The sequence below is a fragment of the Primulina huaijiensis genome, chromosome 4, assembly GCF_012295235.1.
Source record: "Primulina huaijiensis isolate GDHJ02 chromosome 4, ASM1229523v2, whole genome shotgun sequence".
NCBI classification, from domain to species: Eukaryota; Viridiplantae; Streptophyta; class Magnoliopsida; order Lamiales; family Gesneriaceae; genus Primulina; species Primulina huaijiensis.
The window spans coordinates 23,106,571-23,131,645 of NC_133309.1; the positions used below are offsets into that span (position 1 = coordinate 23,106,571).

General features: G+C 30.9%; 3 protein-coding genes across 5 annotated transcripts; all 3 read right to left on the reverse strand.

The window, feature by feature from the left end:
* LOC140975511 (uncharacterized) lies at positions 1 to 3,465 on the reverse strand. Its single transcript, XM_073439251.1, has 7 exons — positions 3,257 to 3,465; positions 2,803 to 2,851; positions 2,450 to 2,577; positions 1,911 to 2,383; positions 1,657 to 1,817; positions 1,379 to 1,570; positions 1 to 1,234 (listed from the first exon to the last, which is right to left on the reverse strand). Exons 1-7 carry the CDS (start codon positions 3,337 to 3,339, stop codon positions 305 to 307), a joined length of 2,016 nt encoding a protein of 671 aa, XP_073295352.1. The 5' UTR covers positions 3,340 to 3,465; the 3' UTR covers positions 1 to 304.
* Positions 3,466 to 9,384: 5,919 nt separating this feature from the next.
* LOC140974776 (calmodulin-binding protein 60 D-like) lies at positions 9,385 to 12,316 on the reverse strand. 3 transcript variants are annotated; one of them, XM_073438262.1, is made up of 7 exons: positions 12,125 to 12,316; positions 11,850 to 11,916; positions 11,273 to 11,331; positions 10,722 to 11,200; positions 10,434 to 10,594; positions 10,156 to 10,347; positions 9,385 to 10,066 (listed from the first exon to the last, which is right to left on the reverse strand). In XM_073438262.1, the coding sequence occupies exons 2-7, from the start codon at positions 11,874 to 11,876 to the stop codon at positions 9,656 to 9,658; spliced, it is 1,329 nt and encodes a 442-aa protein (XP_073294363.1). In that variant the 5' UTR covers positions 11,877 to 11,916; positions 12,125 to 12,316; the 3' UTR covers positions 9,385 to 9,655. The 3 variants fall into 3 exon arrangements, with proteins under 3 accessions (XP_073294363.1, XP_073294361.1, XP_073294362.1); XM_073438260.1 differs by having other exon boundaries at positions 10,722 to 11,331; XM_073438261.1 differs by having other exon boundaries at positions 10,722 to 11,331; positions 11,850 to 12,316.
* A 5,244-nt stretch (positions 12,317 to 17,560) lies between these two features.
* Positions 17,561 to 19,154, reverse strand: LOC140974998 (uncharacterized). Its single transcript, XM_073438492.1, has 3 exons — positions 19,022 to 19,154; positions 18,661 to 18,790; positions 17,561 to 18,517 (listed from the first exon to the last, which is right to left on the reverse strand). The coding sequence occupies exons 1-3, from the start codon at positions 19,152 to 19,154 to the stop codon at positions 17,599 to 17,601; spliced, it is 1,182 nt and encodes a 393-aa protein (XP_073294593.1). The 3' UTR covers positions 17,561 to 17,598.
* Positions 19,155 to 25,075: the final 5,921 nt, after the last annotated feature.

Sequence of the window (25,075 nt, forward strand, 5' to 3'; positions counted from 1 at the left end):
TAATCTTATATCGATGTTCTGAATTCAAATAAAAATATTGATGTTCTCGTATAAAATCATACAAAATGTAACACACCCGATATAACATAGACTATGCTCAAGAAGTGTAAATCATTAGTAACTAAACAATTTTTTTTATTCAAGAGTCCTTACGGGCCAGTTAAGAAGTTTAGCAGTCTTCCTGCTATCAAATTTTAAGAACAAAGTGCAAATTGACTTGAACACTCACGATAATACTATTTTGCAAATCTTCAATGTATATATAGTAATGTATACATATAAACATATATATGAATGATCCACTTCAGTAGAGTTGATGAATTTTGCGCTTCTTTCGGGCAGGATTAGCTTCAGAATTCAATGTTTTTCTGATTAAGAACCATCTTGATAAGCAGAAAACCAGCGTTTTCCACTTCCTTGGAGGGTTACTACCTAGAACAACAGCCTCGGATCCAGCTGACACACTCCCAGTTCCATAATTTCTTGCCCCATATACCACACTGCCGATATCGAAATCGTCGAACGTGGTTCCAACATCATGTAAACTAAACGGGTCATAATGTACAAACGCAGTCATGTTTGAATCGAGGATTTCCTGATCGAAAAATGGACACGGAAATTCGAAATTGTCGGATCCCTCGATCATTTTGTAAGCTCCGACATTGGAGTTTGAAATAGGATGTCCTATATCGCGAGAACAAATTTTCTGCTTCTTTCGGGCAGGATTAGCTTCAGAATTCAACAATTTTCTGATCAAGAACCATCTTGTTATGCAGAAAAGCAGCGTTTTCCACTTCTTTGGAGGCTCACTAACTGGAAGACCAGCCTCGGATTCAGCTGACACACTCCCACTTCCATCTATTCTTGCACTACACACCACACGTCCAATACCGGAATCAGTAAACATCAAACCATGATCCAAACTAGAGCGCTGACCACGTGGGAAACGAAAATCATCGCTGAGTTCAAAGTCATGTATACCTAATGAGTCACAACGTGCAAGCGAATCAGCATCTAAAATGGGGATTCCGTTGATATTGTTGGATTCATCGACCATTTCAGAAGCTCCAGCATCAGTTGTTGTACCAGAATATTGTCCTGGAACGCAAGGATTTGACAGAATGAAAGAAGTTTTTATGGCCGCGAGGTGCTGTTGAAGACATTCCAGATCATCAAAAGGGAGCACATTTTCCCAGTGCTCAAAAGCAGATAATAACAACTTGTCTGCATCAACCTGCCATAAAAGGTTATTATGGTTAGTTCAATAGGTCGAAAAAGGATTTTTGGTTTGGATTTTATTTACAAATATAGCATAAGCAACGGGAGCTATTTGCTCTCCTAGTTTCCTTTGGGTTAAAAGGAGCTAGATGATGCATGCCTTCTTGTTTTTGGACAACATATTGGTATCCGTGTAATAGCCTTCTGAATGCAGCCCTTGCAACCTCCCAAAAATGTCGAAAACTACACACAAAGTTTCCTGAGAATTTGTGTAGCAGTACATCTTGTTACTCTCACATTTTCGAGCATGATTTACAGTGGCCTTCCACTTCGTCCCCCTCAAACCAACAATCTGCAGATAAAGCCAACAAAATTATAAAGCATCCTCGTGCAACTTTCAGGTAAAAAAACTGGAAATACAAGGACAAAAAATGTTACATTTTTCAGTTCTTCAGGATTTATCAGGACCTGGATCATAAATTTCTCAACTGTATCGATTCCTTTAGCTTGCAGACGCTTGTCTATCATACCACGTCGTTGTATATTTTTCAGTACCCAAATGTTATCCTCAGGACACGGGATCTCATTCTTCCGGGAATCTAAAGACCAGATATTGAAAAGTGTGTTCAAAAACCGAGTATGCCATATGGTTTAATAACCGTGCTTCTGAGAACAAAGCCAAGGAATCTTACATTTGTTGCGGTAACTCTTGACGACGAAAGATTCAGTCGTTGCTTCTTTTACACTGATCCCATCAAACTTTTCAGCAATTCTTGCCCCAAACCGGAACTCTGATGGCTTCACTAATTCGGCTGCATAATGTCTAAACTTAACTTTTTTCAGAACACCTTTGCCTCCTTGTAGTGTACACTCATTTACCGTAAGAAGAGGTGGCTTCCCTTCTAATCTCACAATTTTCTCATTGAATTCTTCCCCTGTCCAATCACCAGATCCATGTCCAAGAACAACTATTTCAACACTTGCAGATGCTACAGGTCCAACATCAACTATGTTTCCTGTGGAACTATCAAGAAGAGAGACTTCAATACAAGTGTTGCCTTCTGCTTTTATCTCATCACCCGTCAAGATTGGCTGAGAAATCTTGTTCGAAAACCGGAGCTCCGTATTTTTCGGCTCCAGGGTCAGAATTGGATCCTCAAGAATCCTGTGAAGTGGAAACCGTTTCATTATTTTCATCCCAACATACAATAATCCAAACACAATTTCTCACCTCTTGTTTTCTGTTGCTATCAAAGTCTCAACAACTTGGTTTAGTTGATGTTCGAGCTGATCGATCCGCGCCTCTCTCAACTTCCATTCTTGTTCTATACTTGCCCTTGCCGATTTGTACTCCTCCACCTAGTTGCAGGATCAAAAGTTTCATATGAGGAGAAAAATAAAACTTGAAATTTTTTTCACTTTTGTGCTTATTGAAATTTATACGCTTTACAAAGTTCTTTCATCCATAGATTCTTAGGTTTGAAAACAAGAATTGAAAGATCAAGATACAAGTCACAACTCTCCTTTAAAACCTTTGATGCTGATAATTCAGTTGGTTAAAATATGTACATGATAACTACTCACAAGTTTAAGAATCGAATCCATCTTGGGCACCATTACCTCTGTCATTATACTGCATAGGAACCAACAAACCAAAATTCTGGTCAAACCAAGATCAAGAATCATCTAATATATATATATGAATCAAACAGAACATTCCATGACACTCTAAGGACATTGCCTCTGAGGACGAATCATCTAACATATCGAATCGAACTAATACAACCTCACAAAAATACATATCCACAACCATCAGCAATCAGATTCCCGGCATAATCTTGAACCCATGCACCTACTACTTTACGGGCACAAAAGAAACAAGTACAAAACCACTTTCTGAAATGATGCTTCAGCGACAATTCAAAGTACACAAGCACAACCCATTATAGTTCCAAACCCAAAACACCAAATTCGGAGGGAAAACACAGAGAGAATCATCAAAAAAAAAAAATAGCAATTAAAAGGTCAGTATGCTTACTTTCTTACAGCCAAAACCAACTGCCCAACAATATCTGAACTTCCCGCTGGCAGTTCCGACCCACCGTTACCGAAGCCTTCCATTGTTGATCTGAGTTGAATTTTATGATATTTAAAAAACCCATAAAAGCGTGTCAAATAGAAAGTCTTTTTTTACCACCCTCGTACAGTCCTTGACATTACTCTTGTGGAGGCCTTGTGAAGAGAGAATGCATCTTTTAAACAATTAAAAAGACTTCGTCTTTATAAACACCAGTATTTAACCCGTGCCATGAACGAGATGATATTATTAAAAATTAATGAAAAATAAATAAACATTTAAATTGAAAAAATAATATAATTATAAAAACTATTTTTCACTAATTTTAAAAATATTTCTTAAATAGAAAGCATGTCGATTAATTTTTTTTAAGTTAATAATCACTATCATATATCAAAATTTTAGATTGTGTTAACCTAAGATAATGACACGATCCTTATCATGTTTAGTGTATTGATGTCGACCACCAACCTTAATACATATTTAATTATTTAATTTTTGAAAAGTTATATATTATTATTTTTTAACATGTGATAAAAAAAATATTTTTAAATCAAATTCAATAAAATTAATGAAAAATATTTTTTTAAAATTCAATAATTTCATCTAAATTCATATTCACGAACAATTTTGTGACATGTCACGTGTTTGACACATTTGAATGATAACAATAATTGTTTCATCAATATCTTTATCTAAATGAGTTGTGATTTTATCTATAAAATCTCTTCATAATATACATAACAGCCTATTATTCTTAAAGAAAAATGAAATATGCGATTATAAATAAATTATTTATAAACCAAAAAAGTTATTTTATTAACATTTACTATGTGTGTTCCAAAACAATGACAATAAATTTATAAGGTGTCTCTTAAAAAGATGCATATTTTCTTTATAATTGGTTTAATCATTTCCATTACGGGACATTTTATACTATCATGTATCCTTGAACTTTGTAATATAGAAGAAAATTATCACATTAGTAAATACGTAATAATTAAAATTTTGTACAAATAGAAGAATAATATTTTTTACTTCTCGATCATGAAAGTCAGATTTCAAACTTAATGTCTCGTTGTTTCCATACGTAGGTAGTTCATAACAACGAACAAATCTAAATTTAAACGAACATTACACATTGGAAGGATTCAACTCAGATATGGTGCTGAAAAGATGAGTCATTTCAGAATTCAATTTTGAAATAGATAAATTTAGTAAGATGAATAGAATAAAATTGGTTTCTAATATAACATGCAATTTTGTATTATTTTTAATTTAAAATTCAAATAAGACATCTCAAGAGACAAATATTATACATTGGATGGTTTTAACAGAATTATATAATACATTAAGTCATTAACTCTTTGAAATTATGGAAATCTCGAATTGCATGCATTGAGTGTCAACATTTCTGATTATTGAGGATAATAAACATGTTTATTGAGGGTAATTTAATGTCCATTTGAAACTCTTTTGAATCTATCTTTTTTAATTTTTTTGGGCTTTCTTATTTGAATTTTTAAGAAGACAATCCAAGATATACAATATACATATGATTTTGGAAGAAAAATGCAATACATTAATTCTTTCAAATTAAGGTAATCTCGAAATAATATGCATTTAGGATAAAAAAATTTATGATTATTAAATGGTAATTTAATGTCCATTGGAAAACCTTGTTGTAGTGATAACTTTTAATACTCAACCAATTTTATTTTAGAAAAATTAAATAAACTAATTAAATATTGTATTTTTTTAGTAAGTAATTTGGGCAGGAAACTACTTAAAATAGCAAAATATATTTTTGAATGATTTATCTCTTGAGTGATACTGAACATTGCAATAATTTGTATTTTAAATTTATTTATACAGTTTTTAATTAAATTAATTGATATAATCAATACAAAAATTTTAATATAGTATATGTATTCAATAGAGTTTAGTTTCAGTTTAAATAAAAAAAATAAATTTTGACTGAAAATTATTATTTTTGCAAAACTCTGCGCGCGCGCGCACACACACACACACACATATATATATATGAGTGATGCTGAACATTGCAATCATTTGTATTTAAAATTTATTTATATAGTTTGTAATAAAAATTAAATATATTATAGTAACACAAAATCATATCACAAATTAAATTGATTGATATAATCAATGCAAAAATTTTAATGTAGTTTATGTTTTCAATAGAGATTAGTTTCAATTTAAATAAAAAAACAAAAAAACATATAATACATAAATTATATTTGAATTAATATAAAAATAAATTAAATTCAAATTTGAAATAAATGAATTGATATAATCAATGCAAGCAACAATTGAAGTTATCATTTATTGCAGTACACAGATTTCAATATTCATGATATATCTTTTCTTTTATAGAAATGACATTTTGGCGAGAAATTACTATTTTTGGCAAAAAATATGCTTTTATATATATATATATAGATATTTAATAGACTTCACTCAACAAATATCATTCGACTTTGAATATCCATCTAATTAAACTTCTATCGAAATTGCGGATTGTTTTTTAGTTAGAATTTGCTAACTTTATGAGTTCTGCTACATTATTTTTGAAAAGAATATTCTTAAATATTAGTTATTATTCAATAAATTACTTGCTTGTTGATAATATTGATATATATAATATAAAATTTTGTCTTTATGAACTAATTAGATTTTTCTTAATTATTTGTTTTTGCTTGATAATATTGTGACAATATTATTGATGTTAATGATAAATTCTCTAGATATTTTATTACTATTGAAAAGAATTTGTTCATTATGAAATTCATTTTTTTTCCTAATTTTGTAGAACTCTACACAAGAAATCAAATCTAGGAAAAATGTTAAATATATAAGAAAGAACGACATAGCAGTTGAGATGTACAGAGACAGGGACGTGCGTAACTTTTGTTGTTGATTGTCGAGGCGTGCCAAAAAAACCGTGAAGTGAAGATTTCGCGTGATTAACTCACACTAATTTGGCTGTCGCCTAAGGTGTTGATGACACTTGCAGACAACACTTGTACAAATTGTTAGTCGAAGAGCTACGTGTGACTCCGGGTTTTCGACAATACAATCAGTGCATTTATGATTGTTTATTTATTTGGGATGCACTTTACTTTATTGATCTGTTAAGGAAGATTGCTTTTTGTAATTTCACTATTATTAGTTTTGTAAAGTATTTACAATTTTCTAATGAATATTTTGCTCTGAGGCACCGCACAAAACTTGTGCACGATTTATTCTGTCATGTTTTAATCTTAAAACTTTATTTGTGTGGTTAACTAATTTATTTCGCTGCATGTTGTGGATAAGTATTACAACACCTGCACACAGCACTTAAAATCTGATACATATGATCTAATTAATTCATGTACTTTTATGTTAAACAAACCAACTCTCAATTTTCGAAGAAGACAACCGGATGTTTCATTTCAGGAAAGCCAACAGCTGACTTCTACTAGAGCGGGATTTGAGCGAGAACTTTCCCTTGGGGGGTCCAAATTACATGTGAAAAAAAAAATTTATTCATAAAAATTGACGGGACACTATATTTTCTATATTATATTAAGTACTAGTTCTTCTATAATAATACAAAAAACTAAATTTTATTATAGTAATATTCTCTAAATTTAATAAAGAACATTAGATTGCATTTTAGTAATTAATTTTTTTAAAAAAATTCAAGTAAAGGACGACCCGATAAATTATTAACATTAATTATGATTTTTTATGTAAGTCTGAAGAATTAACTTATTTATAATATTTTCATAATATATAGTCGATGCACTATAAAATATAATCCTTAATCAAGTATAAGATATTTATGTTATACGAGTCACCATTTTATTTTATTGGAATATCCTAACAACTTGTTATTAAAGTAAGATCCTATAGTTTATATGCATTTAAACCACCTCATAATTAGATTTAAGAAATAATAAGTTATTAAAAAATTTATCCTTTTTTTAAATAAATAAATACACAAAAACTCATATGAGACAATGTCACTATCGAGTTAATTTTGTGAGACGGATCTGCGACTCAACTCATGAAAAAATATTACTTTTTAAGTCAAAAGTATTACATTAAATTGTAAATATAGATCGAGTCAACTCGCCTTACAAGAGACATACTCAAATAAATATCATAAACAAAACACTTTATCAGTAAATTTTGGCATCTTGTAGGATCGATCTTTTATAGCTTTACCAAAAGTTATAGTTGGTGGCAATGATACAACTCAAATATTTTAAATCATACATCAGCTCAAGAGTCACGTTTCGATTGCTCTTCCTAGCCGAGACAATTATTGCACACCCAACAATCTCCATATCAATAATTGCACTCCTTGCAATCAATGAGAATCGAACCCGTAACCTTGATTTTCATACCGATAGTAGGACCGAACGTTTACCGTTTTACCAAAAGCTATAACCAGTGGTAATTAATGGTACAATTCAAAAATTTTAAATCATACAATAGTTCAAACGCTTTGTTTCGAATGTTCTACTTAACAAATACAATTATTACACAACCAACACCTTTTTACCGATATATTTAACAAGTCAATGTCAGCTAGGGACATATCTGCTACAATTGGATTTTTAATCTAAGAATTCGTCCAAAACCTCAAAATTTGGTGTCAGATAGACCATAAAACATGGCTCATGTTCGCTATAATTATAATTAAATTAAATGGTGCATGCATATTATAGTACAATATCGTACAACGAATTCTTATCATCTAATAATTTATGTTTATGAGCCAGTTATGACATAAATCGGAACGAAATGTTTATTTAATTCTATTTAATATTGGTTATATTATTGATCGACTTACATAAATTTGTATTTCGATCTGATATGTAATGCATGTATGTGTATATATTAATGACAAAAACTTGTGTGAGACGGTCTTACGGGTCGTATTTTGTGAGACGGATCTCTTATTTGGATCATCCATTAAAAAATATTACTTTTTATTGTGAATATCATTAGGGTTGATCCGTCTCACAGATAAAGATTCGTGAGACCGTCTCACAAGAGACCTACTCTATATTAATTTGCTTTTATCTCTTCTACACTTCATGTATATGACACTCACTTTCGTTGGCATGTTATAAATTTTAAATTTAACCAATGAGATGAGTGCCATCTACAAAAAGTGTAGGAGATGACACTCATCATTTATTATTTTGGCGATTATTAATGATGAAGTTATATGGTAATCAACTTCGGTTATTTAACTTGATAAATCAAAATAATATTTTAAACTTCACATATTATAAAATGTGAATCAATTTTAATTTCAAGTGTAAATTTACTTCCTAATATTTAGTTTTGATTTCTTATTTATAGGACTAAAGACCGAGTCAAAAACGTACATAATCCTTGGAGGGACTTGTCAATTACTCAAATTAATTAAATCTAATTATTTAACAATAATAGAAAATATTTAATTTTTAATTACAAAAAATAAAATAAAATAAAGGATGTAAAAAAAGAAGTTTAAATGATATAAATAAACTGAATTATCTATTAATGGTCTTGGATTTTAAATTCAAAATCAGTTTATTAGGTCTAATTACAGCACGAGATCTTTGCAGCGTGTTGAAATGGTCAAGCCATAAATTCGAAGGAGCATTCTTCTTTTTTTTTTTTTTTTTTGAAAAAATATTTTCAGATGTTACAACAATATTCAGAGGAGCTTTTTGAAATTTTTTAAAAAATGTGTAAATGGAGAAAAATAAAGAAATCGTGAAAATATAATTAATTATGGGAAAAACCGTATTTTTGGTTAGATTTTGGTCATCTACGGTGTGAGATTTTAATCATTTTCGGCTATCTCATATTTTTTTGGGCAAATTTTAATCATTTTTCTGACGTTAGCGCTGATGTGCAGTGCTGACGTGTGTTACTCTACATCAGCACTCTTGATGAAAACGATTAAAATTGTCAAAAAAATATGAAGTTATAAAAATAAAACTGAGAAAATAGATTATGTAGATGACTAAAATCGGAAAGAAGCAAACATATAGATAACAAAACATGCATTTTCAGTGCAATTTGGGTGCTTGAAATAAATATGGACAAAGAAGAGACCAAAGGACAAAGCCACATACATCAAGTAATTCAACTTTAGCAAGAGTAGGACAACATAGTAACCAGACAAAAATCCTGGTATTTGGCCAAAAAAGCAACGTAACTTTGGCTCAAGTTTTTCAACAACAATATTATACAAACAGACATTTCTATAGAAAGAACAGATGAACAATTCACATATTTTATATTTAGCATATTTTCTGATTCTTTCCGGCTGGAATAGCTTTCAGAGGTTTATTTTTTTCGGTTATTAAGATTCATTTTCATACGCAGAACATCATTTTCCACTTCCTTGGATTCAGCCATGGCACTCCCAGTTCCTTCTATTCTTGGACCATACACCTCAGATCCAATATCGAAATTGGTAAACATCTCACTGAAGAGCAGATCATCAGGTGGCCAAGGGAAATTGTCAACGAATCCAATGTCATGTACACCAAGTGCAAGTGAATTCATGTCTGAAATGGGGATTCCTTGATTATTGAGTAATATTGGATCTGGAGCTTCGATATTGTAGGATTCATGGATCGTTTCAGCAGCTCTAATTACAGCCTCGAGGTGCTGTTGAAGAGAATCCGGATCATCAAAAGAGGTGACATCTTCCCAGTGCTCGAAAGCAGATGATAGCAAATTGTCCGCAACAACCTGCCATAAAAATTTATTATGTTTAATTCTATTGAGGGAACTCAACCAGGGCTTTTGTCAAAAAATTTAGAGGATTATATGAAGCATGCCTTCTTGTCTTGGGATAACATAGAAGTGGCAGCATACTCGCCTTGTGAATACATCCATTGCAACTTTCCGAAAATGTCGAAAATCACGCCGGAGTTTTCCTTATAATTGAAGTACCAATACATCTTGCCGCTCTGGGATTTTCGAGCATGATTTATAGTACCCTCCCACTTCTTTCCCTTCGAACGAGCAATCTGAAGATCAGTCAAGCAAGTTATGCATCCGTGTGCAACTTTAAGGTGAATAACCAACCGGAGAAAAGGGGAGTAAAATTTTTTACGTTTTTCAGTTCTTGAGGGTTTATCAGGAGGTGGATTAGAAATTTCTCAACGTTATCGATTCCTTTGGCTTGGAGACGCTCCTCTATCTTACCACGTCGTTGTATGTTTTTCATTACCGAAATTTTATCCGTCAGAGTTGGGACCTCATTCTTCTTGAAATCTAAAGATATTATTCAGAGAAAATAGACAAGTCAGCACTAATCTTGATCAGAGTTTTCAGGTCAGTCATGTCTGGTGCCGACAGCCAGGATTTTGATCAAGGTTGGTGACAGAAAGGTGAAACTTACATTTGTTGCGGTAGCACTTGACAGCGAAAGATTCAGTTTTCGCTTCTTTTACAATGATCCCTTCAAAGGTTCCAACAATTCTCGCCCCCAACCGGAACACCGTCGGCTTCACCTGGGTCGCATGATGTCTGAACTTAACGCCTTTCAAAACGCAGACGCCTCCTTCTAGCTTACACATGTTTACTGTAAGAAGAGGCAACTTTTTCCCTTCTACTGGTACAATTTTCTCATTAAATCCTTCTCCTGTCCAATCATCAGTTCCCTGTGCAAGAACAACTAGTTCAACATATGCAAATGCAACCGGACCGACCTCGATTCGCTTCCCCGTGGAACTATCATAGAGAACAACTTCAATGCAAGTGCTGCCTTCTCCTTTTATTTCATGGCATGCCAAGGTTGGCTGAGAAACCTTCTTCGAGAACCGAAGCTCCATAGTTTTCGGCACCGGGGTCGAATTCGAGTCCGTAACTGTAAGCATCCTGTCAAGTAGAAATAGAAAACAATCCATTATTTTCACCAAAATTTGCAGCATTCCATACATAATTTCCCACCTCTTGGTTTCTGTTAAGATTCCAGTTTCAATCCTTTCCAATCCGAACTTATCTTCCACCTAGTAATTGGGANTCGACATGATCTCATCCTATTTCAATAAATACATAGAAGTAAACGTAAAAATACATATTATAAAATATGGCGAATCGGGACGAAGATTTGTTTTTATACTTTATTAAAATATTTACGCTTTAATTAAAAAGTCTTTTCAACAATCGGTAACTCTAGTTCATAAGTTTTAATTAATAATCGCATGATAATAAAATTTAAAATTTGTTTTTTTAGGCTATGTACGTATATTTTAATCACAAAAACTCTTATGAAAGATAGATCCTCTCCGAGGATAGGATGGATCGAAGTCGACTCGATTACCGGATCATCTTGGATAAACTAATTAACCTTGGACTAGTAGAAATAAGGAAGAAGCCAATTAATATTTGAGGATATATTTATTAATCAATATGAAATATCCCTAGATATAGATCTAGATCAAGATGTACAAACATACTAAAATAAATGCGAAGACTTCGAGTCTTTGTTATCAATATACGATGTTAAATAAATATGCGTACACACCGTTTTATGGACTTGGTGAGCCTCCATAGCTTACCCCACTTCGCTGATCTTCGCCCTCCTGAAAAACCTGATCATCAACACGGAGACAAGAATTAACTTGGCATAGACGTAAAGGCGATCGAGGNAAAAAAAAAAAAAAAAAAAAAAAAAAAAAAAAAAAAAGAAGAAAGATTTTCAAAATCTTCAATGGACTAGACTTGTCCGGGCAGACCAAATATAAACATATTACTGCCGGAAAAGACGACGGAGATCAACGGGGGGGTTTGATCGCTTACAGTTTTAGAAACAAAAAATTCCTGAGCATGATCCGATGAAACCTCTATACAGATGTAGCGGAAATGATGACTAGGGTTTTGGTTTCAATTTATAGACTAAATTAATTATATATTTACTTGATTTAATTTAATTTCCCAGAAGTTCCCACGATGCTTCCTCACTCTCACACAGCAACATTCTTATCCCAAGAACACACGAAGCAGACACGGAGGAAATATGAAGTATATTGCATTTGGACGGATACATTTGAAATCCATGGATTTCGATGATATTTTTATTGTTAAACAATAAATAAAATCTTAAATTTATCTTACTTATTTACACATTAGTTACACAAAATAAAATGATTTCAAATGTCTTTATTATTTAGTAAATTTGAAATTCATTCTATTTAATATGGAACCCTTTCATAAACATGGAATGAGTGGATTTGAAGTTTATTTATAGTCCTACTTTTCTAAAACTATCAAAATAGATTTGAAATCCATGGATTTGAAATACACCAATCTAAATGCAACCTTAAAGGTGTACTCGAGGAGATGAATTTGAAATTCATGGATTTCGATTATATTTTTTTTGTTTAGAATGAAACAATATGTCTGATCTTAAATTCATAACTTACTTATTTATATATTAATATTACAAAAGTAAAATGGATTTCAAATGATACTGTTATTGGGTGAACTTGAAAGTCATTATAACTAACACACCACAATTACTATTAGAATTTCAAAACTTGTTCTTGCCGGTTTCGTCAATTCAAACAAGTTAAATTTGAAATTCATCGTATAGAGTATCTCAAATACATCAATTCAAACAATTATATGTTAGAATTTCCTCGATTAATTAAGGTTTCATCATGTAGTTTTAAACAAGATTTGGCGAACTTACATTTTTTTTTTCTCTGTAATTCTCATTCATTTTTGTTTCGTGGTCGTCCCAATATCTTGAATCAAATCTTTTAGGAAATATTTTGAACTCTCGGAAGTCAAAATTAGTTTATACAAGGCAATTTCAGAGGAAAGTTCCCGGATGCTTAGGTGCTTGTCGGCAGCTGGTTCAAATTAACGAGTATTTGTAGAATCATTAATATATGGCATTAATAAAATATTACACTATAAATAATCAGATATAATTAATAAATATTAAAGAAAATGATAAAGTTATTATCTAAATGGAAAACAAATAATAAATCTGATCTACATAGAGAGCGAGTCTCTCGTGAGATGGTCTCATAAGTCTATAATCGTGTGACATATTGATCTGGTCCATAACTATCATGTATATTAGCACTTTTGCTATAAAAAAACAATATTTTTCATGATTTGGATCGGATTGGATATTCGTCTCACAAAATTGACTTGTGAAACTGTACTACATGAGTCTTTGTGCTACATATATATATATGTGATTTTACTTACCTCAAAGTAATATTAGAAAATGTAGTAATCAAAGAGAGTTTAAATATATGATTGCTAAATAAGTTTTAGTATTAATAATGAGAAGTCAATTTGTCAAAATCCTGTCCCGCCATTCCACATGTCGTGACCACTCTTGATTCCGTCAATGCTTTTCAATTTCGATATCGAACAAGAAATAATTTAAGTCTGGACTTTTAGGGCAGTCATACTTTCGAAGAAGATAATTCGTATGCCCATATATATAATAATATTGCTCACGTCTTTATAAGTAGATGTCGTCGTGATTTTTTTGTATATCGTAATATGCTTAAATCTAATTTCATAGAGTTTTGATATACTGCACATCTACCGTGCATAGTTTTGTGAGTATCGACGATGTGTCAGTCACCTATTGGATGTGACGAAACACAGAAAAATTACACCTACAATAGATAAGTAAAACCTCACGGTGCTTTCATAAGTGTACACGGTAGGTATACAACATATTAAAATTATATATATAGTTTATGTTGGACAATGATTCAACCGTCCCAAGAATTAATTTTCCGAAATTTCCCATCATCCCACACTAAAGTACACCACAAAGAATATCTACATATTTAAAAGTATCCCTGATTGAGATGTATATGGTAATTTTCTATTAAAAAAAAGTTATAATTTTAAAAATAAATATAATATGCATGTTCTAATTTAATATTTTGGCATAATAGGGAAAAGGGATTTTTCTTTTTAAAATTTATTTATTATTGGAAATGACTTGCCCCTTCCCGATAACTTGAACCAATTTATTTGGAAATATTTTCAACACCCGAAAGTCAAATTTAGTTTTTACTTCAATGCAAGTTCAGAGGAAAGTGCCCGAATGCTTCGGTTAAAAATCAAAGGGAATATTTGTATAATAATATTATATGGCATTAATAAAAATAAAATATTACACTATAAATAAATTAGATATAATTAATAAATATTGAAATAAAATGATAAAGTTATATATATATATATGGCATTATATATATATATAAGGAAAATACATTTCATCTACGAGATGTAATTTTCGAGACGGTCTCCGAAGATTTATTATTTCACGTTGTTGTCAATTTTTATATGACGATTTGCCTTTAAAATTCAACATGTTAGCAGAAAAATGAATATGATAGCTCATTCTCTATCTCAGACGACTATTTCTTATGTTAGTCATTTTGGTTGGTACGAAGATTGTTAAGTTTAGTTATTATTAAGGACCAGTGGATTTGTGAAAAGGATGTCCCGCCGTTCCATATGTCGTGACCACTCTTGATTCCGTCAATGCTTATACTCTTTTCACTTACAATTTCTAGGCCAATTATTAATATCGGAAACTTATATTTTCTAGACATTTAATTTAGTTAATTAATGAAAGAAGAACTTAACTAAAAAAAGGCTCAATTAATATTGGATTAATTTCAAATTAAAAGTTGAGCATTAGTTATCTATTATTTATCGGTATTCGCACCACTCCAATTATTTCGAAAATACGTCTTTTGAGATATTATTATAGGTTTATATAATGAAAAATAATGTTTTTTTACATAAAAAATAAATTTTTTTTCATAAATGAGATCGGATCGAAGAAAATTCTTACAAAATTAATCCATAAAACAATCTCATATATATTTTTTGTTATTTTAAATATCTCAAGTTAATTAGATTTCATAGTTTTAATGTCAAATTCTCTAATTAAAATATAGAAATTTAATTTTATTGTCTCGATCATCTGGAAACTGACAAAACCCACTCGATCCATATCTTTGTTGGATATTGAACATGAAAGAATTTAATTTTGGATTTTTAGGAGTTATTAATATTTGGGACATGCCAATCATACTTTCGAAGAAGATACCTCGTATGTCGCATCGAAATAACCAAAATATTTGTTTTTTTATAATATAAATAATAATGCTTTAGCTTATTGCTTAGGTCTTGAGTCGCATCCGATGTTTTATATAAACAATTCAATTAGTTTGACAGTTATATTATATAAACAATAATAAATATAATATAATATAATATAAATTAAATTTATTATAGTTTAAAATCTAAACAAGATACATACAATCAAATATAATAATATCTATATTTTTTAAGACAAAAACCAAATTAAAATAAACTATAATACTACTAAAATAATATATTTAACAAAGTCAAAATCTAAATAAACATATATTTAACTAAAAATAAAATTTAAAATATAAGAAAATAATCAAATTTTTAAAAAAATTAATAAAGTGGCTAATCGGTCGGATCGATTTCTAATTGGCTCACGACATGTCAGACCGATTATGACTGATTTGACCATAAAAATAGTTTTTATGCTATGTTTGGACTGGACCAGTGATGGGTTCTTAATCGAACCGGTCGGTCCGTTCAGCTTTTAAAAACAATTGTTGTATCCCATCAAAAAATTAAATTAATGGAAATAAGTGTTTAGTTCTTTGATGTTCAAAGACATATACATTCTCTTCTTAAAATAGCGACAACTTATAATTCATATTATTACAGTGTAGTATTTTATTTTATTTGTGGTTTTTGTCCTAATAATTTAAAGAGTTTTCCACGTGAATTTGGTGATCATTTTAATCTTTTAACTTTTGTATTTCTATCATATGATGCGGAAGGACAGACCAAAATATTGAAGTTATAATTCACTCTTCAGTTCATATTACATTATATTAGTTTCATGATCAATTGCTTTCACATACTAGAAAATATAATCTAAAGATAGATGCTATATTTAATAATCGAAATACAATTGAAATAGATGATAAATTTAAAATCTATAAATTTCAAATGTATTTTTGTTGTTTAAAGAAGTAAAATAATAAATTTCATATCCATCAATTACATATTTATATAGTATTTCGTGTTAATTAGAATGAATTTCAAGTTCATCCAATCATTTGAAATTCATTCTACTTTATATTATTAATGTGCAAAAAAGTAAGGTTTGTTTTTAAGATTTGATCTATTGTTTCATTGTAAACAATAAAACTAATCGAAATCCATGGAGTTCACAGTATTAATATGCGATATACAAAATTGGTTTTCACTCTTTAGTCATAATCAATATTGGAAATTATTCGAATTATAACTTTCCCTAGTTATGGAGTTCATTCAATAATAATTAAAGGGGGTTTATTTAAAAAAAAAAAAAAAAACAAGTAGTCACAAATATATTACCAAAAAAAAAAAAAATCTCATGTATTTCCACAAGTACAGTTGGATTTAATTCATTTTGCTTAAATCCAAATTTTATTGTAATTTTCTATTTTTATAAATGATTTTTAATTATTTGTGATATTTTAATAAAATAAAAGAATTTATTTTATTAATAATGAGAAAATAGAAAAATTTTACAATTAGGCTAGTGACAAAAATATGCATACAAGTTACCTATATATGCTACAAATCTAAAAAGACAAGAACAAAAACAAATAATTTCAAACGTTGGATATTACTTATCCCATGGATCATAGAAAAAAATATATGTTCAATGTTACTTATCCTATTTAATTTATTAATATTGAAAATGAAACAAAATACATACTTATTTTAATTTATGTATGTTAATATATAACAACATTGAATTTATTAATTTTCATTTATAGGAAACGTGACTTCACGTGCAACACACATGCACAAAATATGCGACTTCACGCGCAACACACGTGCGCAAACTAGGAAACGTGACGTCACGTGCAAAACACGAAACGTGACTTCACGTACAAAACACGTGCGCAAAATATGCGACTTCACGTGCAACACACGTGCGCAAACTAGGAAACGTGACGTCACGTGCAAAACACGTGCGCAATGCTATAGAGTTATTTATTATGCTATATAGTTCTAATTATTAATGATATCTATAGCTAAAAATCCAATCCAACAAAATAAACATATATAGCCCTAGCTCATATATTATATGAACAAACATTCTTGAAACTGGAAAATTATTAGGTTTTCTTCGCAGGTATCGATCGTAACCATTGATAAACAAGCCATTCTACTTCAGAAAATTATTCATAAATACCCGAGATCTCATCCCAGCTTGATAGAAAAGGAGTAGCACTAGGGCTCACGTGAAAAGGGCTGCTGCATGGGAGTGGAGGCAGCAGATCATCAAAGGCTGGCGGAGATGCGGTGTCCGAGACTGTTGACAATTGGGTGGATGATGTGAATGCCCCCATGAGAGGTTCAACGTAATCTATATGATTCAGTGGGGTGGCGTTCATGTCACATTCGTAGACCCCTTCAGACACCGGTCCAAAAACTTGTTCTTGCACAGCAGATGAAAAAGGTATCCCAAATTCTGTCCCGTCGAATTTTGGAAATATGGGATCAGCCATTGGTAAGTCTTGAACATAATCTTGTAATCTTTCATTAGGGCTGAAGAACTTCTTGTCATCAAGAAGCTCCGTGTAGGATGGATTCTCAAAAGTACTTAGCATGAAGGTGTCATCTTGATTAAGGACTTGGTGGTGATTTTGGCTGAAACTTTCGAAGTTGCTTGCCATAGGCCAAGAAAAAAGCTGCTGAGAAATGACTGAATCCACCGGTGCGGGGATCGAAAAAGATGGTGGAATTGGTGGAAATGGGGCTAGTTTCTCGTTATAGCTCATGGTAGAATCAAATCCCAGGTCATCAGCAGGACAAAATCCTTGAAGGATTCGTGGAGATGGGATTAATGGGTTGCAGATTGGATCGATTTCTGAATTCGGGTTTGGATTATTGTTCACATTCATCAAGTATAAATTTTCAGAAAAATCTCCGCCACAAGGATTTTCAAGAACAGGTGAGAATGCGGCCGGGGAAACCATATCTGCAGCATGGATTTGATTCTGTTGAGCAATGAACTTCTTCTTGATGCTTGAATTCCAAAAATTCTTCACTTCATTATCTGTTCTTCCAGGGAGATGCTTCGCTATTTGAGACCACCTAAAAAAATTTTTTTACAAAATTTTTAAATAAATTATTTTCCTATTTTATATGATCAAATTAAATGACACTAAAAAATAATTACGATGGTAAAAAAAAAAAGGAAAATGATTTTTTATTATGGGCTGGTAATAAAACAAAACCTGTTTCCTAGGGTTCTGTGGAGCTCAATGACTATAGCTGCTTCACGACGAGTGAAACTTCCTCTCTTCAAATCAGGCCTCAGGTAATTAATCCACCTCAATCTGCAACTCTTACCACATCTTTGGAGCCCTTGTTTCACCAAAATTAATGAAATTAAACAGATGAACATTTATATAATTTACATGTATATATATAATATACGCACACGCGCTAGAAGAGATGTCTACGATCTAGCGTTTTCAAAGGTTTTCCTTCATTTAATCACGGCGGAAAGTGAGTCGCAAAATCGAATCACGCATTATATTATACACTAACACGCACATTTGTGTATTGTCAGTGTATATATATATATATATATACCTGCAAATTCGGGAACTGAACGCCAACAGACATGGCCATATGTGGTGATGTAGTTGATGAGTTTTTCGTCTTCTTCAGGTGACCAAATACCCCTTTTCACCATCTGTTTATTACAGCAAGAATGTTGCGCCATCGCCGATCTTTGCTACTTAATTTACAAGAAAAGGAAAATTCAGATATAAAAAATCTTTATAAAAACGCACATATATGATCAGATCAGAGAAAAATGTGTAGATCTATATCAAGAAAAGAAAAGTTCTTGATTGAATTGATTAGCAGTATTCGAGAAATAACATGTCTGTGTGGAGTTCTTACAAAGAAGAAAGCAATTGAAAGAAGAAGAACCCTGAGGCAGCGTTTTTATAGTCACGAAAATGGACTGTCACGGGTCAGCCATGCAGTCAAATTCAAGGTTGGAGCCAAATGAGACTCAAATTAAAATGTGAAAATTAATTTTAGCTAAATAAAATTATACTTTTGTATAATCTATAAAATTCATAAATCTATGTAAACAAAGCTTTTTGATTGGCTTTTTTTTTTAAGAAAAAGAAAAATTTGGTTTAAGTTTCTCATATATACATGCAATACGATGATAAAAATTCTTAATTAATGCTCCAGCTAGATTTCGACTCGACTTGCTTTTTATGTACGACGACAAACACAAAATATATAGTATTACATCTGTCCCAAATATAAAAATTATATATGTTTTTATCTGTGTCAAACATATAGTTCATTTTTTATACATATTATTATTTTTTCTTTTTCTTTTAAAATCAATCTATCATTATCATTAAATACATTAATGAATTTCAAAATTTTTTATGTTATTGAAAAATCTATTAAATAAGGGTAAAATGAAAATTTTCTTTGCAAAAATTATTTTTCTAATGATTTTCTTAATGAGGCAAATACCCCATGAGTAAATTGGAGCAATATTTTTTCTCTTCAAATTGTAGTAATTTATATCACTTCAAGAATAAAATGTAACTCCTATATTAATTTATCAATATCTTGGAAGAATTAACCGTAGAATTTAGCTATGATAAGAGATTTAAATATTTTAGAAGTACTTTTTTTAAAAAATTATATAGAAAAAATTATGAATTCAATAAACAGAATTTGGTAGTATTTGAAACATCTACTAAGAATGTTTAAGATTTAGGTATTAAGGGTCTAAAGTAAAACCGATCATGGTTTTCAAGAACAGTGAAAAACAAAATCAGAACTAAAATCTTTTCTTAACTTCAATTCCAAAATCAGCTATCATAATATGTAGGACCGAACGCTTGCCGCTTTAACAAAAGCTATAGCTGGTGATAATGGTGGAACTCAAATCTTTTAAACCACACATCAGCTCAATCACCACGGTTCGATCGCTCTACCAAGCAGGGACAATTATTGCACCCAACAATATTCCTCCCAATAATTGCACTCCTTGCAATCAATGGGAATCGAACCCCTGACCTTGGCTCTGATACCAATTGTAGGACCGAGCGCTTACCGCTTTACCAAAAGCTATAGCTGGTGGTAATGGTGTAACTCAAATATTTTAAACCGCACATCAGCTCAAGCACCACGGTTCGATCGCTCTACCAAGCAAGGACAATTATTGCACCCAACATAATATATAAATTTAAGACATATCTGTTGGACAATTATTTTCATTGTTTCACATATTGTATGACTATTTTATTTGATATTTAAAAATGGATAATACTAGAAATTTCTAAATAATTTATATCATAGAAAAATTTATAAATTCAATACACAAAATTTGGTAGTACGTGATCTTTTGATTTATAATTTGTAATTTCTATATATGTTTTTTTAATTATTTATGAAATTTAAAGAAAATAAAAAATTCATAGTCAAATAAGTGACAAAAATATTAAATATAATTTGACCATGATACAACTCTAAAACTTAAAAAGAAAATGATTTCAAATGTTTAATACTACAACTTATTTGATATTAAAAAATAGATAATATAAAACAAATAATTTGAAATGTCCAATGTATATTGAAACGTCTACTAGTTTTAAAAAAAATGCGGAAATAAATTTTTTTTAAAGCTCGCATTTTCAAATTAACATTTAAAATAATCATATTTATTTGACCATAAAAATAGCACGGTTTAAAATAACCAAACTTTATCTAGAATCATACGTAAATGTGAACGAATAAATCTTAAAATCATCAACGTATGGAAATAATCATCTCCTCTCAATCTCATAAATCGTAATGCGGAAAACATGTGGTCCTCGGGTCGTGTCACCGCACCAGGTCTGCTTACTCAGAGTACAGCACCTCCAGTCTCCTCAACATTTAGCTCACCTGCATCACACACGCCTAGTGAGCCTAAAGACTCAACACACCTGTACCAAGAATAACAATTACATATACATAGCACACGGCAGTGAAAAATATTATACTCAACATATCTTTCATGAACTTAAAAAGCTTAATGCCAACATACCTTTCATGAACTTTAAAAGCTTAATGCCAACATATCTTTCATTAACTTTAAAACATGAACATAAACATGTCGTATAAAATCATGTCGTGTCAAATCATGTCATCTCTTGAGGGGTGTGAATAACAATCAATCTGTTATTGAAATAAGGGGTTTGATCATTCTCAAAAACTATGTCATGATCACTCCCACTAATCAAGTCATTTTCAAGAAATTTTGCATTTCTTGATTCCACAATTCTAGTATTGTGAGATGGACAATAGAATCTGTACCCTTTGGATTTTTCGGCATACCCAATGAAATATCCACTTATAGTTCTTGGGTCCAGTTTCTTTTCATGTGGGTTGTAAACTCTTATTTCAGAAGAACAACCCCAAACGCGTATATGTTGCAAACTTGGTTTCCAACTTTTAAATAACTCAAATGACGTCTTTGGGACAGCCTTAGTTGGAACTCGATTTAATATATACACAGTTGTCTTAAGAGCTTCAATCCACAAGGATTTAGGAAGTTTAGAGCTACTAAACATGCTCCTCACCATGTCCAATAATGTTCGATTTCTCCTCTCAGCTACGCCATTTTGGTCCGGAGAACCAGGCATAGTATATTGGGCAACAATCTCATGTTCTTGGAGAAACTTCGCAAACGGACCAGATGCTTGTCCATTCTCAGTGTATCTACCGTAATATTCTCCACCTCTATCAGTTCTCACGATCTTAATATGTTTTTCACATTGCTTCTCCACTTCAGCCTTAAAAACCTTAAAGGCTTCAAGTGCTTCGTTTTTATTATGAAGCAGGTAGATATACATGTATCGAGAATAATCATCAACGAAAGAGATGAAGTATTTCGGACTTTGCATGTCCATATCTGGACAACAAATATCTGAATGTATGATTTCTAATAGTTCTGTACTCCTCTTGGCACCCTTTTTAGACTTATTAGTCTGCTTTCCCTTTATGCAGTCCACACAAGTCTCAAAATCAGTAAAATCTAAAGTACTGAGTACTCTATCATTTACTAATCTTTTAATTCTCTCTATGGAGATGTGTCCCAATCTCCGATGCCATAGTATAGAAGAATCTTCATTTATAACACATCTTTTAATACCTCCTTGAACATGCATAGTGGTGTTATTATTTTGTAAAGAAATAGAGAAAAGACCATCAACCATTGTACCATTTCCAATAAGATTTGATTTATAAAACAAATTTATTGATTTATCCAAAAACTGAAATGAATAACCAAGGGGTACAAGTTTTGAAACTGAAATTAAATTCCTAGAAAAACTAGGAACATAAAATGTCTTTTCAAATTTTAAAATAAAACCACTATTCATCACTAGGCACCAAGTCCCAATAGCCTCCACATGCGAAGACATCTTGTTTCCTGAATAGATGCTCCGCTCATTTTCTATTGGCTTTCTTAGGTTTTGAATATCCTGCAAGGTATTTGTAACATGGATTGTAGAACCAGAATCAATCCACCATGTGTTATAAATCATATTAACCATATTAGATTCATAACAGACAAATGAAGTAGTAATACCTTTCTTTTCAAGTCAGTCCTTAAATTTATTGCAATCTTTCTTCATGCGTCTCGTCTTTTTACAGAAGAAACACTTGGATTCTTTCTTGATGTCAGGTTGGGGTGGAATTATTCCTTTCCCTTTTCCCTTGACTTTGACTTGCTTCTTATACTTTTCTTGTGTAGTCATAAATATATTATCACTCGTTTCCATCAACAACCTTCCTTTCTCTTGAACACACATGGTCATTAATTCATTAATTGACCATTTATCCTTATGCGTGTTGTAAGAAATTTTGAAGGGTTCATATTACTGTGGAAGAGTGCATAAAATATAGTGCACAAGAAAAGTCTCAGACATTTCCACTTCAAGTGTCTTTAATCGAGACGCTATATCCCGCATTTTCATTATGTGCTCTCGCACACCTCTCACACTAGTGAGCCTTAATGAAGAGAATTCCATAATTAGGGTGCTAGCAAGTGCTTTATCTGAAGACTGAAATTGTTCATTAATAGCCTTCAGTAATTCTCTGACATTATTATACTGATCAACAGAACCACGCATACCAGCAGAGATTTTGGTCTTTATGAACATTACACAGAGTCGATTAGATCGCTCCCATTTTTCATAAAGATCAACATCATCCGGAATGCTGTTTTTAGTAATAGCATATGGTTCGTCTTTCCGTAGCATAATCAATATCCATCCACCCTAATTGAAGAAGAATTCTTTCTTTCCATATTTTATAATTATCACCCTTTAGTTCGGGATTGTCACATTTCATATCAGAAAAACTCGCAGGTTGCATAACTGCACAAAATATCATATGCTTAAAATTTTGAGACAATATCATGTTTTACAAATGTAATTCATGTTATAAAAATCTAGTGACATAAAATTTGCCTGTGGGCTAAAATTTTAATTCAATAAGATTTTTCTGTAACTCTATGATAAAATTATCAAAATGTATTTTCCTTAACTCATGTGGGTAAATTAAGAAAAATATAATTTGATATTTTAACTTAATTAGTTATATAAATATAATAAAAATCCATGTGGGGTAAAATTTATTATGTTTATATAATTAATTACAATTGTTGTCCATTATGTGATCCAAATCCACTTAATGCATAATTTTCCATAATTAAGGATGCTGTGGCTATTCCTCAATTATTTAAAATTATATGGTTCACCGAAAAAAATTTTGGCTTTACTTTAATACTTTATCTAATAATTATTTAGTAACATAATTAACATTTTCCAAGAGTGCTCACAGGAAAGATAGGTAGTGCTAAGGCCCTTTAAATACCTAACTCCTAGTCAGAGCAACATTCTTTAGGGAGACCAGTGGCTAGTCAAGGCAGTTTAAACCGATCTATGAAGAACTCCCCCAGATCATGTTTTCTTACGTCACCTTATAATTATTATTCAACTTAATTATCCACATTTATGTGAATATTCATAAGCCAAAATTTTTTTTTATTAAATAACTTTATATTCACATTTTTACTTAATATGAACAAATATGTTCCCCATCAGTTTTTCTCTTCAATCAGAGTAGTGATAAAATGAGGATCACATTTACGTAAAAATGTGGACTTCTCATCAGTTTTTCTCTTTTATCAGAGTATTGATAAAGTGAGGATTATTTGTTCATTTGTGAACATCTGAAATATTTTATAATATTATATTCACATCTTATTTGATATTTTCATTTCGAATTATAAACAACTCAATATAATTTAATATGAGCATAATGTGAATATTGATTTACAAAAATATTTTTCAATACAATTTGCATTTAAAAAATTTCAAAAATAAATGCAAGTATAATATTAAATTTGTATGTACACATCAAACACTTATCCATAATATTTGACATTATCTAACATGCAAAAATAATTTCTAAACATGTATTATAAATTACGTCGAATTTAGAATTATTTTAATGTGTACAAATTATTTGACCAAATGCTATATGTATACCTAATTATACATATAACTAAATAACACATTAATAATTATTTATTTATTTTTTATTATTATTATT